This window comes from Anser cygnoides, chromosome 3 (genome assembly GCF_040182565.1).
Source record: "Anser cygnoides isolate HZ-2024a breed goose chromosome 3, Taihu_goose_T2T_genome, whole genome shotgun sequence".
Taxonomy (NCBI): Eukaryota; Metazoa; Chordata; class Aves; order Anseriformes; family Anatidae; genus Anser; species Anser cygnoides.
The window spans coordinates 53,946,311-53,962,435 of record NC_089875.1 but is presented as its reverse complement, the minus strand read 5'-3'; the positions used below and the strand labels follow the sequence as shown (position 1 = coordinate 53,962,435).

The following is a 16,125-nucleotide window of genomic DNA, read 5'->3' as shown; positions in this document are numbered from 1 at the left end:
TCTAATCAGGTAAAAACAAGCATGGTTAATATAATGGCAATCAATCTTGCAACACACAGAACCTCTGTATTTTTTGTTATATAGCGTAATTACACAACTGGCATTCAACTATGAGGGGCATACCAAGCTGTTCGTGCACTAACAAATAGTTTTCCCTTCAGAAAAAGAAACTGTTACAAATTTTCTGCTCTATCTTCAGCAGAAACGAGCTCGATTCTTCCAAGCATTATCCTTGGGTGTCTCCTCTCAATTCACATCAAAGCCAGCGAACCGGTTTCAAAGCAGTAAGAAAGGCGAAGAAGAAATTCTTAGATAACCGTAAATTCCTGCCACATGACAGACCCTCCCTTCTGCAACACTTAACAAGGAGAGGTTTTGTCCTTGAGTTTGTACAGATAAGCTCTAACGATCGGCTCAAGCTTACCGAGGTGGGATTGAAGCACACGCCCACCACCAAGTAAAGCTCTGCAGCTGCAGAAATTGTTAAAAAATAATAACAATAAATTTAAAATCGAAAAGACAACTGGTGAGAGCGGTTTCCAGCCAGCCGTACTGTCGGTCGCCCTCCGCAGAAACAGCCAACAGAAAACTCCTGGAGACCGGGAAAGCGTTTTTCCAAAACTGCTCCGAGCACGGCCCGGCCTCGGAGGGCTCAGAGGGGCCGGCGGGGCTGCTCCCGGCCCCGGAGCACGGCCCGGCCCTGCCGGCAGCCGGTACCTGGGCAGCCGAGGGGCGGCCGGGGCTGCGCGGGGCCCGGGGCTCCCGGCTGCCGGCCCTCGGGCCGCTCATGGCGGCCGCGGCGCTGGCTCTGTCCCCAAGGCAACGCGGGCGGGCCCGGCTCGTTGGGTACGGAGACAGCGCATACCATGGGGCCATTCTTAAGTAAATGATGCCTCGCCCCTCTTCGGGGGTCAGTTTCCACTCGCCATGGAGCAGTAGTGAAAACATCCGGTCAGCAGCACAAATACTAGATCTGAAGATTAAGTTAACGGGAGCGGGTGCATGCGTGTTGACCTTACAGACACAACCTCTTTTTTCCTGTAAACAGGACAGCAGCAAACTGCGCCACAAAGCCACTTCCACTGAAGCATATAATGTTTGAGGTTGGGAAAGAAGCAGTTGGGATCATCAAGCCCAACCACCCATCTGATCTATTGAGTCCCACCACAAAACCATGTCCCTAAGCACTGCATCCACACATCTCTTAAATACCTTCAGGGATGGCAACTCCCTTGGTGGCCTGTTCCAATGGTTAACCCCCCTTCTTGTGAAGAAATTCTTCCTGATACCCACTCTAAGACTCTTCTCGCACAACTTGAGGCCCTTTTCTCACATGCTATCACTTGCCCCCTGAGAAAAGAGACCAACACCCGCCTCACTACAACTTCCTTTCAGGTGGTTGTAGAGAGTGATGAGGTCTCCCCTGAGCCTCCTCTTCTCCAGACCAAACAACCCCACCTCCCTCAGCCGCTCCTCACAGGACTTGTGTGCCAGGCCCTTCACCAGCTTCGTAGCCCTGCTCTGGACACGCTCCAGGGCCTTGATGTCCTTCTTGTGCTGAGGGGCCCAAAGCTGAACACAGTACTCGAGATGTGGCCTCACCAGAGCGGAGTACAGGAGGACGATCACCTCCCTGGTCCTGCTGGCTGCACTACTCCTGATACAAGCCGGGATGCTGTTGGCCTTCTTGGCCACCTGGGCACATGGTCAGCTGGCTGTTGACCAGCACCCCCAGGTCCTTTTCTGCCAGACAAGAGGGCCAAGCCGCATACCCAGAACTGCAGCAACAGCAATTGGTCACACCACGGGGAGATGGAGAACACAAGATGTCCTCTGATTTGGGAAGTGCCTGGAAGTGACCCATCTTTTTGAAGGGGTGTTCACAGAAGCTTTTTTCCACTTCAAATACTCCGAACAAGAGCACTTCACAGAGCCGAGAAAATTACCCTTTTTCTCAAGAAATCAAGGTGGAGGCCCACAGACCAAATGACACCATGCTCTTGCTCAGGCACAGTTTCCTTCTCTTCTCCAAGAGACTGGAAAATGAGCAGTCCACACAGCATGGGGAGAGCAGGCTGCCTTCATTACAGCAAAAATAACTCCATCAGACAGGGGAACCTCCTCCTCACCTCCCTTCCAAATAAAGTAGATAAACATGGGAACAGAGGAACTGCAGCTAGCATTAATAAAAGGGAAGGAAAAGAGGAAGGGAAAAAAGGAAGGAAAAGAAACCTTCAGATGTGCAGGCATATTGGCGCTGTATATCACTTACTTTGGAGCTGCTTAATCAGGCCTGTCACAACAATTGCAAGGAACAGTGCCATCTTATGTGATTTCTATACTCAAATCAAAAAGTATGACAGCTTTCCTTCTGTTTCTATGAATACTGATGTGTTTGTGTTTCCCAGAGAATAAAATTGAGAAGCTAGGGTTAGTACTGTTTTTTTTATTATTATTTTTGTGTATTAAGAATACACCTGTGAGTGATCAATTCATTATTTAGAGACTGCCACACTCAGGCTGCAAGCTCAATATAAAGGAAAATTGTGCTAAGGACTGTTTGCTGTTACCTAAACATGCATGTCCACACTACCTTTTTTCTCCTCCGCTCTGTGTACCTGATGCTATTGCACTGTTTCTGCCAGTAACAGAGAATCTCCCCACCATCCATGCCCAGGAGTGCCAGTGTAGATACCATATTTTAAAATGCTACATTACTTGAAGCACAGAGCTAGGCGATGCCATCCCTCAGATGGAATCTGCCATGTGGAGGGAGCAATGTGCACTAAACTGATTAAAGGAGGGGAAAAAAAAGAAAAAAAAGATTAACTGGAACAAAATAAAGCTGGGAATAGAGCAGGGGAAACAGAGCTGAGAGTGGCATGGGGCTGAGCCATGCTGTGGCTCTGTCTGGGCAGCACAGAGTGGAGGGACCCTTAAGCCTCCACTTCAGCAAGCACCTGGGAAAAGCCACAGAGACCATCAGTGGCCAAGATGACAACTGCTCCCTCTGATGTGTTTCACTTCATCCTTACTGTCTCAGTGAAACAGAGAGCAGCTTTTACTAACAGGATGCATGGAAGAGCTCGGCGCAGCGTCAGGTACGCACTGCAGCCAGCACGAGGGAGCGGCAGGACCTCACTGGGGTCAGCGGCTGCCGGGAAGCACAGCCGGCCGTGGGTCAGTCTCGCCCCGTGCTCCAGCAGTGCAGGACTCACTGTACTGGCTCAAAGGTGCTACAGCCACATGTGCAAAGTGCTGAGCCCGCAGGAACTCATTCTGCAATTCATATAATTACAATATACAATGCATATAATAAATATTTGATATTTTTGACAGGTTAAATTTGTACTGATTGTCTTGCACAAACACCAGTATATATCTGGTGTAAGTTTTAACATCTTCCCCTAAAACAAAAATCTCTAGTTGAGCATCTTGACAGCAGCCCAAACTGTCCCACTAGCAGAGCAGTGTGAAGATGCATGATTAAATGACTGTGAAACCTTGTCCTAACACTAAGTACATGCTTGAATGCATTTCCCCATCACTAATCCTGCAGCGCCACAGCTGGTTCAAGAGCCAAACTTCAGCTACTTCTATGCCCTTTGTGATACTGAGAGAACACTTATGAAACTGCAGCTTAGAGTACGGCTACAAAATTATTCAGCTTTAAAAAAAATTTAAAAATGCTGAACTGTAGCAAGAGTAACAAGAGGGGCAAGAAAAAGAGGATGAAAAAAAAGCAGAAATTTCATTTAACACTGGAAAAGAATGTGGTAATTTGAGGGAGTACAGTACCCACTCTTCAAGACATTCAACCATGAAAGGTATCCTAGTACAGGATGATAACACTTTAAAATGTTTTAGGCTTGTTTGCTAAATACTACAGGTAGAGCTCTCAAAAGGATTCAAATGTTTCTTTAACAGTGAGGACATAAAAACTTAGGAAAGATTAATTCTGAATTTTTAGTTAAAAATAATTTCAAGGAATCATTTACATGAACGGAATTCTTCATGTTGTGTTACAGAAATTACAGGGAGAGCCTCAGCCTGAGAAAATAACGATACAGAATCTCTTGAATTCATGTACCTACTAAAGTTACTCTACTCTCTAAGCAGAAAGTTTTGATTTATTAATTCTATTCGCAGATCGTCATTTAAGAATACATAACCGATTAAAAGATTGAATCAAAATATTTTAGTTTTGAAAGAAACATTTTTTGATTAATACTGTATAAAAAAAGTGGTTTTGACCTCAAGCCATTGACATCAATACCACATTGAGAAGGTAACATGACTTGAATACATATACCCATTTCAGACACTCATGTAAAGGCAACTATCGCTGAGGTAGAAGAGACTATTATGCTAGCAACATTAAAAAGGAAAATGAAATGTTATTTCCCCAAAAGAGACTTGGGGTAAATTTAGTCTCTAAGACCTAATGGTATTCAAATTCAGCTAGAATAACTGAAACAGTCACATTTTTACAAATACTGGGCACAAAAGTCATGAGCATGACATGCCAAGGTTCATGCTTGCCTTCCCAAAGGTATCAATTCCAGAAGCGCAGTGTGTCCCAACACCAAGCTGCACTGTCCCCCTCGCCTCACACACACGTACCCAAGATCACTAGTATTACATCCTGTGGCACAGAATTTTTCTTGGAATGCCTTATCTTCAACCTACCTACTTCAAAATATAGTCAAGAAATCAAGACAGGACTTATTTCTATTTCTCTTCTGTCAGTTGACACAGAAGTCACAACTAGTGGCAGACAATGTGATGTAGAGAGCAAATGCTTGAAAGTATGACTTTTATTAAAGGAAGATTATTGCCTCTCTGGAGGCAATTACATAACACATTTACAGACTTTAAGGTGAAAAAGATATAAATACAACTATAAGGAAAAATTAGACTCGTGGGAAAAGGAGACAATATCACAGACTAAGAGGATTATGAGCATATGTCTGTGTGTGTCAATTGTGTCTGATACCAGTTACTATTGGAAATCTGACAGTGGACAAGCTTGAAGATTAACTAACCTGATAAAGACTAGTTGTTCCTCTGCCTAAACAAAATGGCAGTGCTTTTTTTGTGAAATACTGAGTTTAACTGTCCTCAGCCCATGTGAACCTGCAAAACTCAGCCACACTGATGGAGACATTGTGTGGGATCATTAAACCCGCTAATGTATACCTTGATATATCTTACCTTAGTCTGCTCAGTTCCAAATCTTTGACGTCATTAAAGACTTGGAAGAAATACGTAGGATCCCAAGGAAGATGAAAAAATTCTACAAGCATGGAAATGTCTTTTTTTTTTTTTTGGGAAAATTCACATTTCAAAATTGAAAAAAAAATGAAATTCACATTTCAAGCATAAGTTTGAAAGATTATGATCATTTAGTTTACTGAAAAGTAACAAAAGCAGCATACAATGAACGTTTATTTAATTTATACGATCATAATATGACATCTTTCCCAATGGAAGTGGAAGAGGAAAAAATAAAAGACCCCAAACTCAAAAAAGAAGCATAAAATCACTAAGGTTGGAAGAGACCTTAAGATCATCTGGTCCAACCATCACCTTACCACCAAGGTCACCCACTAAACCATGTCCCTAAGCACCAGGTCCAGCCTTTCCTTAAACACCCCCAGGGATAGTGACTCCACTACTTCCCTGGGCAACCTATTCCAATGCCTGACATATAAATAAAACCCCTCCTCACAATTTATGTTTGGAATTCACAACTATAAAGCTGAGCCAGAATTTGGATTAACTTGTATATACATATTTATGACATAAATGTACTCCATTTATTTTCACAACCAAGAAATATAAACTGCCCATGGTGTAGGAAGAACTTCTACACTCTGCTTGCTGCCACATTGTAAAGAAATAAAAGAAACATTTTAAACAACAGATTTTCACAGTTTTATTTTTAAACTCCTTAGGTAAGTCATAGGTGATTTTCAACTTATACTTTTGCCTTAAATGAAAATAATTCTATACTTTTTCCTCTGTATTTTAGATAAACAAACGGCTTCTAAGCAAACAAAACATTTAATGAAAACTAGCAATTCTGTATAAAATTCCACTTTGGAATTCTTATTTTATATACAGTTTAACTTCTTAGAATAAAAACATTTAATGGGCATACATTCTGGGCAACAGAGTGAACAGTTTCCTATGCTGACAGAGTACTGGAGATAAATATGCTTCACATCAAAGAAGGAATTAAGTAGTTCAACCATGAATGCAAATACACTATGAACTTTAAAAACTATTTCAACAGCAACAGTTAAGGTTTATAGAACATTAGTAGTGCATGTAAAACAAAGCGGCTTTGAAATATTTTAGTTACACTGAGCTAAACACTAAAATATTTCCATTTTTGCTGAGAACATATGGAGCACCTAGTGGTTTGGGAAATGATCCTCATAACAACTACACCAGCTGCACTAGGCTTAGTAAGAAGCTGTCATGTGTATTTCAACAGACTGTCAATGCTTTTTAAGGTTTTGAAATTGACAAGAATATCAGTATTGTAACAAGGTAAGAACTTTATTGAGACATGGCAGCATTAGGGAAAAAATTGGTACTCTTGCATCTATTTCTTTCAAAACCTCAGTAAGCTTTATTGACATTTATATAAAATCCACTTCAGAAGAAAAACACCGGGAACTTCGGCCTGAATTACTTTAAGTTGGCTTTTTCACCCATTGAAACAGTATGACGTTTGACTTTTGCACAGAAGTATATAATTTATTTCAATATTCTTAAATCAGTTTCCAGTCATACCATCAGCTTATTTTCTAGATCAGTTTATTTTATAACAACTCATCTTACAGCCTCAAATACATACAGAATTATTGTATATATCTTACCTAACAAATTATCAAGTATTAAGTTTTTATACTGGTTTTCGCTGTGCCAGTGACCCTGCTTTTCCCACTGTTTCATCACAGATGGAAGTCATCATTACCTCTCAAGGACTGATTTACAAATACAGTTCCTCAAGAGGTAGAACAAATATATATATATAAAGTCAAAAGACATTGGTCTGTGGTGGTCCTTGGAATTACTGAAAATGCCTTTATTTTTACTATAAATACTCAAATGGCACATGAAGAGAAAACCTCAAGCATTTGGGTATACAAATCAGTAGCTCCTGAGGTATGTTGTAGAAGCATTTTGGGCAATTAGTTGTAACTGATGTACAGAAGCAATTTTCCTGAACAATCAAGAAAATAATTATGCTATAACATATGCTATTATTATAACATATGCTTTATACTACCTAATAACAGTATATTCCATCTGAACACAGTAGGCACATTGCCTTTCATGAAGCTCCAATTACACAAGCAGTTAATGCTGAATACCTAGGAAAGCACTTCCTAAATGGATACACTATTTTCAACTAACCTTTAGCTAACCCAAAAGCAGAGCACAGCACCTCAGAGTAAGTCCTGCTACTACCTTATAGCATTGGAGAACATAACACTGGCATTCCAGCTTCTTTTCTTTATGAGAAATCTGAATTTTACTTTTTGTAAACTTTTTGTAACAGCCAACCAACAAATGGAAACGTGTGATGCATATTCCATCCTGCCTGTAAATGACACTTTGCAGTTACAGCTATAGAAGCCAAGCAGTTAGGTATCTGGAAGTTATGGATGTGCATTCTTGATGTAATTATGTTGTCACACTATTAATTACGAAACTTTTCTTTGTGAGGGGTAAAAGATGTGCTCACTTAATAGACTGCAAAATGATTTTTTTTTCAATGTGACATCAAGTACTAATCTAAGAATTACATCTTACAACAATCATGAAAGCAATATCCTATTTCCCCACAAACGTTAATGCAACAGTCTGCAATGAGAAGATTCAGTAAAACTGACAAACTACTGATGCATTTCCTAAATGACTTAGCATTTTGTAGGGCTATTTATCATGACTTTAGAATATTAATTTTCACTGACTTGCATTGAGTTCCCTGAAGGAAGAGCCAGAAAGCAACCTGGGGATAGAGAGACGGATTAACATCCAGTGAGACATGTGAACAAGTTTCTCACCACCTGTAATGACTGCCTAAGAGGCAAATCTATTCCTCGAGGCACTGCCTCAACAGTGAAACAACCCTTTCTCTTCTTTCAAGAGACTTTCAAACCTCTCCAGCAGTAAGTGAGCACCTCACAAATAATCTGTCCTGAGACAATCAGGTTCTTTCTGCTAATTATTTTGCTTCCTTGGACAAGGCAGGGAGTTCTCATTGCATGTATTCCACAACATCCACCTCTCTGCTCTTGACCCAAAGTTGTTGCTTCAGAGTGCATTTGAAACAAGTTAACAGCATTTTCAAAGATGAGAAACTGGGGCTCCAGTGCCCAGACTCATCATGTCATTTATGTATTTATCAAAGCACCAAAGCTGGAGCCTCCCTGAGCTCTCTCCAGACAAAGACAGGCCACCTGACCTTTAGCTCTCTTGACTGGATTTCTAACTTACAGTTATTCAAATGCTTCAGGATGAACGTGAATTCATCCTTTAGAAGTAGTAAGCCAGAGATACAAAGAAAATGACTAAGTTCAGGTCCCAAAACTAGAACCCCACCCTCAGTATCATATTGCCTCCTGAAATGTCTAGCATGTTAGTTTTTGATTATTGACCTTGCAACTTTAAAATATTAGTATACTTTCAGATGCGAGAAGAAAGAAGAACACAAACGCAAATAACCAAAGTCATCAGCAACTGGAGTGCGTTTATCCATTATATTGATCTTTATTATGGGAACACAGTATCTCATAGCACCAGCTGATTCTCTGCATGTCAGAATGAGAAACGAGACATTTCTTGCCAGTGATTTCACTGACCAGAAGGGATTCCAGCTTCATTTTCAAAGGCTAAAATAGCTTTAGACCTACCAAAGCTTACCCTTGTCTTAGGTTAACCGTAAGTGCATAAGTCGCTTTTAGTCCACCTTCCACCACAGAGACATTCTGATTCCTCTGTCAGAGCACACGTTTCTTCAGTTCCAGAATGTAGCCAAGTAAGGACGCTACAGTGTCCTCCTTTTTGTTGTATAAGATTTCACTGTTATCTATAAAATAGAAGATGAAGTTTCTCTACCTACGGTCTACTCCTGTTCTCTGTAATGTAACAACCTCGGTTACCAGCAGCAAGTCCTGCTCATTTTAGCAGCTCCAGACAGCAGCATAGACAGAAAGACAGACGCTGTGGGAAATTTTGCTATTTTCTAACAAACCTGCAGTTATCACTGCCATCATATCAGCCCTCCAAAAAGGCCCTGTTTCAAACAACAAAAATAAGACGATAGAATCTATTTTTAATTTTTCCTTTAGAAACAGATAATGCATTTCCCCTTTCATTTCACTGTGAAAAAAATCACTAAAATATTCCAAAGTTTCCCCCAACTTCTGAGTGAGGTAAACTGAAACTGGGGTGGAGGAAAAGAAAATGGGACGTAACTCTAATTAGCAGCAACCTGTATAGCCCGTGTATCTTTAGCATATATTGTACTTCTCAGTGCAACTGGGGTTTTATTTCCCCCATAAAAAATGTGGCATCCTTCTTAAAAAAATACAAAGCACTATATTTGACAATAAAAATGTTCACAATTGAAAGAGGCAGCAATGCTTGAACCACCAACACTGGTGGTAGACAGGCCACCTTCAATTCAAGTTTTTTTAAATCTAAAATCCAGTTAGCAAGGTAACTGTGTTTTGTTGTTGTTTTTGGTATTATTCTTAGATAAATAAAACCTTCCCCACTCTTAAAATGAAACTGTCCTTTTTCCTACTAATCTTACCAGATGGGGTAACTCCCCTCTTACAGGCAAAAAGGCTAGCAACATCCACTTCTGTTTTAAAAATCAAAATTTAACTTTCAAATTTAAAGTCAACGTTTACCAGATATCACCCAAAAACTCATCTCTTAATGTACTGGTAACTATTTTCAAATAAAGACAACCATTTAAAAAACAATTAAAGTACTTTGTCAACTGATACAAGCAGCACATAAAAAACGATGTAAAAAGCAGGAGTAAACTCTTTCAAGCAGTTTTAAAACATGGTCCTGCAATGACCATATTCAAAATAATTCATTTGTGCTCTTGCTAAAACATTAATTTTCATGCAATTCATGGCACATGGAGAACAAAATATCCTGAAGTAAGTAAATACATGCAAAGATACAGTTGAAAAACCTGTTTCCAAAGTAAATTTTTCACTTGGTAGGCATAAACCCTCATACCCAACAATGAAGAAAAAAATTATGGTCAACCAAATATTCACCTTAAATATCTTCTGCTGACATTGGACAATAGGAACACAAAATATGTTGAAATGCAGAGTGATTTATGTAAACTGTGAACTTTTACAGAACACCAAAGTCTTTTGTGGAACAACAACAACAAATTGTTTGGAAGAAAAAGTGCAAACGAACAAAAAATTGCTGAAGCCAAGCATAGAACAGAGAAAGTTAAACTTTTTAACAGAGTTAAAACTGACTAAATCTATCTGCCAGAATGTTAGAACTGGAGTCAGAGAGCAGCATCAAACTGAACCACCCCGTATTTCCCACTTATCATCCATTCAGGTTCAGAAGCCTGAATCTCTTCACCTTGTCCAGGTTTCAGGCCAACCTGCGTGTCAGATTTCAGTGTTCTCAAACTACAGAGAGGTGCAGGATGAAACTTGTTCAAGGCCTGATGAAAAGGAACAGTGTGCTCCCATTTTCTATCCCCTGTTAATTTTCTATAGTTTAGATCACCTTTAAAAAGAAGCAAGTTTGACTTCTGTAGATCAGCATACAAATCAGGAGCAACCTCAGCCATACTGGAAAAGTCATGTGGCAAAGTCCAAAACATGTGATCGTGGTAAACCCAAACGCCCTTTTTCAAATTGCCCTCCCAGTTTATCCCACACCTAGACATCCACATATGATTAGCTGCCTGAAGCTGTTTTATAGTCCAGTTAAAATCATTCTTTGTGGTATCTGACACATACCATGGAATACTCTTTCCACGGAAATGGACTTCATCAGCTAGCTTTGATGATAACAGGAAGTCAGCCAACACAAAATCACTTACAAGTTCAAATCCAGCATTATCCAGGATTATATCAACTCTAACTTTACATTTATCTGTTTTTCTATTTTTGGCATTTATAAGTAGTGACCAAAGTTTTTCCATATCATTCACTAAGATAAAAGGTACCATATCTTCCAGGCACTGTAGAGGACTAGATTTCTGAGAGCTGTCCTCACCAGCTGAAAAAGAAAGGTCACACTTATTGCCCCACAATGACACCTAGAATGAGGAAGAAACAAAAACATTTGGTAAGTTTCATTGTAGCTACATTCTAAACTTCACATGTACTTAAAGATTTTTGTTTGTTTCTATTTTAGGGACATGAAGACTCTGACTCCACATTTTCCTCCAAGCTTTAACAGAAATCAACTTCTTGTGCAAAAATCTCAACACAGAAAAAAAAAATCTTGGAAGAAACCAAACAAGGCTCTGTATTTATGCAGGCAGCAGAAACATGCATCAGAACTGACAAAAAAGGAAGATTCAGATCAATGTAAACACACTGATCAGAAAGCTTTAAAAAATATGTTCTCCACACTATAACTCCAGAAAACAGCAGTGGAAAGACAAAAAAAGGAGTAATAAAATGCGATTGATTTGTTACATGAAGCCAAGTAAGAACTATAACTAATACCAATTTATAAAAATATAAAAGTATTTTAAGTACACTCTAATGAGCTTTTTAAAAAGTTTTGTCACATAGTCCATGTGCATTGCTGCCAGTGAACGAACTTACCGTAACCCTATGAAATTCTGTATTCTACCCAAAGGCATTTTTTTCCAAGAATGGTGCAGTTATAAACTTTTGAACCACTTCTGGCCCAAAGTGACATCTAGCTTATTTCCAAAAGTCTAAAGCTTTTAAAGTGTCAGTAAAATTAACTGTTTTAAAATTCTACAGTTAAACAACAGAAAGGCCCTCTGGAACTCAACAGAAAATTTATTTTCGAGGTACTGTTTTCTGAGGGAGAATAAGCTGGGTTTTCAAATACACAATGAAGACCAGCAGTATAAGGAAAACATCAAACTTAAATATTTCCAGTGTAGTGATACAGTATGGCCGTCAGGATTTCATCACACTCTTACAAACAAAAAAGCCTTTTTTTTTTTTTTTTTTAATTTCCCAATGAAATTCAGATTCTTTATACTCTCAAGATTTCATTTGCTACAGAGAGAGGATATTTTAGTCTTGTGTTAAGCACTACTAGTTTACCTGCAGTAACTTAAAAAACTCCTCCTGAAGTTGCTTCTCATCTAGATCTTTGATGTTTTTAAGCAGCTCCTGAAAGTAAGTGCATAAGGCAATAATAGCCCCTTGGGATTCGAAGAAATTTTGAGCCTTTCCTTCTTTAAATACATCGAAGTTGTCGATAGGTGGGCTAAAAGTAAGCAGAGAAAGAACATATTAACATACTGTCCACATTTTCCAAGACAGCACTTGAAACACATGAAAACGCAAGCTTAGAGCTCAGTGGTTTTAGACTGTGTAATAGCCACTGGTTAGATTTTCCAGTTTTAACTTGTCACAGTGAATTCTTAGACATCTGAAGAAAAGCTTGATAACACGCCTTACTAAACCAAATAGCACACAGGACACCTTCATATTTTTAGCAATTCTGAGAGCGAATAAGTGTTCAATCCCTATTGTAACAATTTTGAACTCCATTCTTTGTATACAAAGGACTAAAACTACAAAATGCAAGTGAACAAGCATACTGAATTGCTGGCCCAAATTGCATTTGTGCCTACTGAAGTGCATTTCCCATACCAAAGTCTCTTACAGTGATGCGATGTCATTCTTATGAAAGCTTTTAACTAGGACTTTTGAAAACTAATATGACAAAGATGACAAAATAATTCAGCTCTTGTAATATATAAGAACTAGAAACTCGTTATGTAATAAGAATCGTATTTGCTGTTACAAGTTTTAACAAATGATTGAACCTCTATCAAACCATATGCTTAAAAGCAGCAAAATAATAAAGACTGAGAAATTTAAAGCTTACTAATGAAGAGCACCTCGTTTTTTAGTACAATCCAAAACATCCATGTCATATTTGAAGTTTCTGCTGCAAAGGTTCCAAGGGCCTGATATACCAGTAGAAACAAGGAAACCCATTACTGTGTTTTCGTTTCTGTAATACTACAGACAAGTCCGCTGTGCATAACGCATCTCATCTTATTTTATTTAATTTTAGGCAGCAGCAGGCAATTAAACTGTTCATTCCTACCCCATTACGTTGTACTGGCACCTCTCCACAGTACCAGCACAACAAACTTTTCCTTCAAAGTTATTTTTAACCAGGATCAGCTCCCAAAGTCTGATGCAATGCATGGCCTGCAAACCCTGCTGTAACTAAGATGATGGTGTAGAATGAACGGGTCTGTTGCAGTAAGAACTTCAGATTTCAAGCATCCGAACAAGTCAGAATGCCCAACGTGGTGGTGGCACTCCTATTACGTATTTTAGATGAATGTACGCCTTAACAGACAACTCTAAACTAACAAACCTTTTAGATACGTTAAATCACTTTGAGACCCTGCTCTACATTAGTCTGCAAGGGCAAGCTACACAGTCAAACTTTAGTTTTCATGTAGACTAAGTTGCAGAAATTGAATCATAACAAATAACAATAAACTTCAAAATCTACTGAATGAAAGAAGAATTTTAAATCTGAGGTGCAAAACAAAGGAAAAGGAATATGGAAAAGCTTAATTTATTTTTTTTTAAATCTTAGTCCCCAGATGTCTTCCTTTCTCCTAAAATTAAAAGGGGGAAGAATAATGTTTTGCAGAGTAATACACCAAACTAGTACTACTTACTTCTGTGCTAACGCTGCATGAATTCGACGATACATGTAACACTCTACGTATAACCAAGGAGACTGAAACCAACTTGGTTCTCCATTTCCATTTGATAAATTTCGTTGGTAGTCGAGGTATTGGTTCCACAGTGTGGCATCAGGCAGTTCATCTTCTAAGGGAGTCACTGGTTTGTCTGTTTGCAGTTCATTCCGTAATTTGGAAAGGAAAGATATAGCTCTCTTCTCTGCTTCAACACCCTTCTGAAATAAGTAAAGAACAAAATTTCCTATTTTGAACATTTAATCCTGTAGAAATGCAGATCTGGTTTTCAGGCATAAATAGGCGATAAGCTTCAACTGCTACAAACAAGTTCCCAAAAAATCAGCTTGATTCAACCAAACACATCTGGGTAAATGATACTCATTTTATGTATATCATCCTAAAGTGAATCACGCATTGGACTTCTTTATAGATTGGACCTTTTGGTCATTAGAGGGCAACAGAAAAGTGAAACTGCCATCTTCAGAAGACAGTAAGTCTGTTAGACATAGCGCCATTTAAAAAATAAAAAAAAAGAGAGAAAGAAAATGAGGCAGTTGCAGAACAGAAAGATCAGAAAAAAGGTAGGACAGGAAGACGAATTATGAAACTAATGAAAGAAAGCTACAAGAAAGATGGCCAAGAAGAACAGATAAAATGAATAAGAAAGCCAACCAATGAAAGAAACCAGTAAAACACATCATAGAAGGGGTCTCAGCGGTTAGGGAAAAAAATTTGGGGCAAAAAGACACCTTACTCTTACCTCACCATGTTCTTCAAAGAATTCATTTTTATGTCTATGCAGAGTATCAATAGTTCTTGTGAGGATCTGGGGTAGTCTGTCTTTAATTGTAAAATACGCAAAGGATCTAAAAAGGAAAGGATCAAAATTTTATTACTGAGCAGAAATGATAAAGTATCTTCTATTCTTAAATAAACATAAGGTCTTAAAAATATGTGTGTGTGCTTTTAAAGCAGTTAACACCCCCCCAAAAAAAAAAAACTCAAACTGGTAGGGTTCTTTGGTTGACTTTTGAAGAAAAAGATCTTTTCAAGGAAAAAACATTAACTGACTAGCCGTGACAGAGGTAAAAATTGTAGTCAATTCCAGGCTAAAACACATTCTCTGACTGTGGTTAGCCAGATGTAAAGACACATAAATGTAAAATTAAGAGCCCAGAGAAACGTGTAAGGTTTAGGTATGCTACATTGCACTGATTTTACAACAACAGAATCCACAGTACTTTCTCCCCAGCACGTGAATTCATATATAAATAGATAGAGTTACAGCCACTTAGATAGGTATAAATGAACTTACAGGTGTATATATGTAATTAGATAGAGAGAATTATAGAATCGCTAAGGTTGGAAAAGACCTCCAAGACCATCTGGTCGAACCATCCCCCTACCACCAATGTCACCCACTAAATCACGTCCCTGAGCACCACGTCCAACCTTTCCTTGAACACCCCCAGGGACAGTGACTCCACCACCTCCCTGGGCACCCCGTCCCAATGCCTGACCGCTCTTTCTGAGAAGAAATGTCTCCTCATTTCCAACCTGAACCTCCCCTGGCACAAACTGAGGCCATTCCCTCTACGTGAAGGGTTTTACGGTGGTTTTGTTTGTTGAGAAGGGCACCGAGACAGACGTTAACGACGCACTTTAACCCTCCTGCAGAACACCCCTTATTTCAAGGCGTACACGCCGGAGCCGTGATGTTGGGGCCGAGACCCACGCAGCAGCCCGGCAGCGGCCCCAGGGCACGCCAGGCCGCAGCCCGCACCGCCGGCCCAGCACCGCACGGCCCGGCCCCGCCCCGCAGCGCCGCCTCCCGGCGCCTCACCGCAAGGCCCCGTCCGGAGCGCTCCGAGGGCCGGCCCCCAGCTCCGCCTCGCCCCGCCCGGCGCCATCCCCCGGCCCCGCCGCCCCTTCACCGCCTCTCCCCGGGCCGGGAGCCGCGGCCGAGCCCCGCTCTGCCCCCCCCACCCCCCGCGCCCCCCCCTCTCCCCGCGCCGCGCCCGGACGCACCCCTTGAACCTGCCCGACAGCGGCAGGGCCGTTACCGCCGCCATCTTGCCCCGCCCCTCGCTCCCCGCCCCCCCCCCGGAAGCCGGGCGCGGCGGCCGGACGTTATTGGCGCGGCGGCGGCGGCCGGCGGC

General features: G+C 40.4%; 1 protein-coding gene across 13 annotated transcripts in view; it reads right to left on the bottom strand.

Annotated features, from left to right (window-relative positions):
• CCDC170 (coiled-coil domain containing 170) overlaps positions 1 to 16,125 on the bottom strand; it is an 88,578-nt gene that overhangs the window by 44,361 nt on the left and 28,092 nt on the right. For 3 of the 13 annotated variants that reach the window (XM_066994193.1, XM_066994194.1, XM_066994195.1), the window contains exons 1-5: positions 15,995 to 16,118; positions 14,727 to 14,832; positions 13,943 to 14,184; positions 12,333 to 12,498; positions 11,246 to 11,338 (exon numbers count right to left, since the gene is read on the bottom strand). In XM_066994193.1, coding sequence (XP_066850294.1) covers positions 11,246 to 11,338; positions 12,333 to 12,498; positions 13,943 to 14,184; positions 14,727 to 14,832; positions 15,995 to 16,038 — 651 coding nt within the window. In that variant the 5' untranslated portion in view covers positions 16,039 to 16,118. Of the gene's footprint in view, positions 1 to 424; positions 801 to 1,212; positions 1,234 to 11,245; positions 11,339 to 12,332; positions 12,499 to 13,942; positions 14,185 to 14,726; positions 14,833 to 15,523; positions 15,543 to 15,627; positions 15,647 to 15,667; positions 15,687 to 15,809; positions 15,945 to 15,994; positions 16,119 to 16,125 lie in introns of those variants that run through there. The other 10 variants (XM_048076903.2, XM_048076897.2, XM_048076900.2 and 7 more) reach the window with 9 other exon arrangements.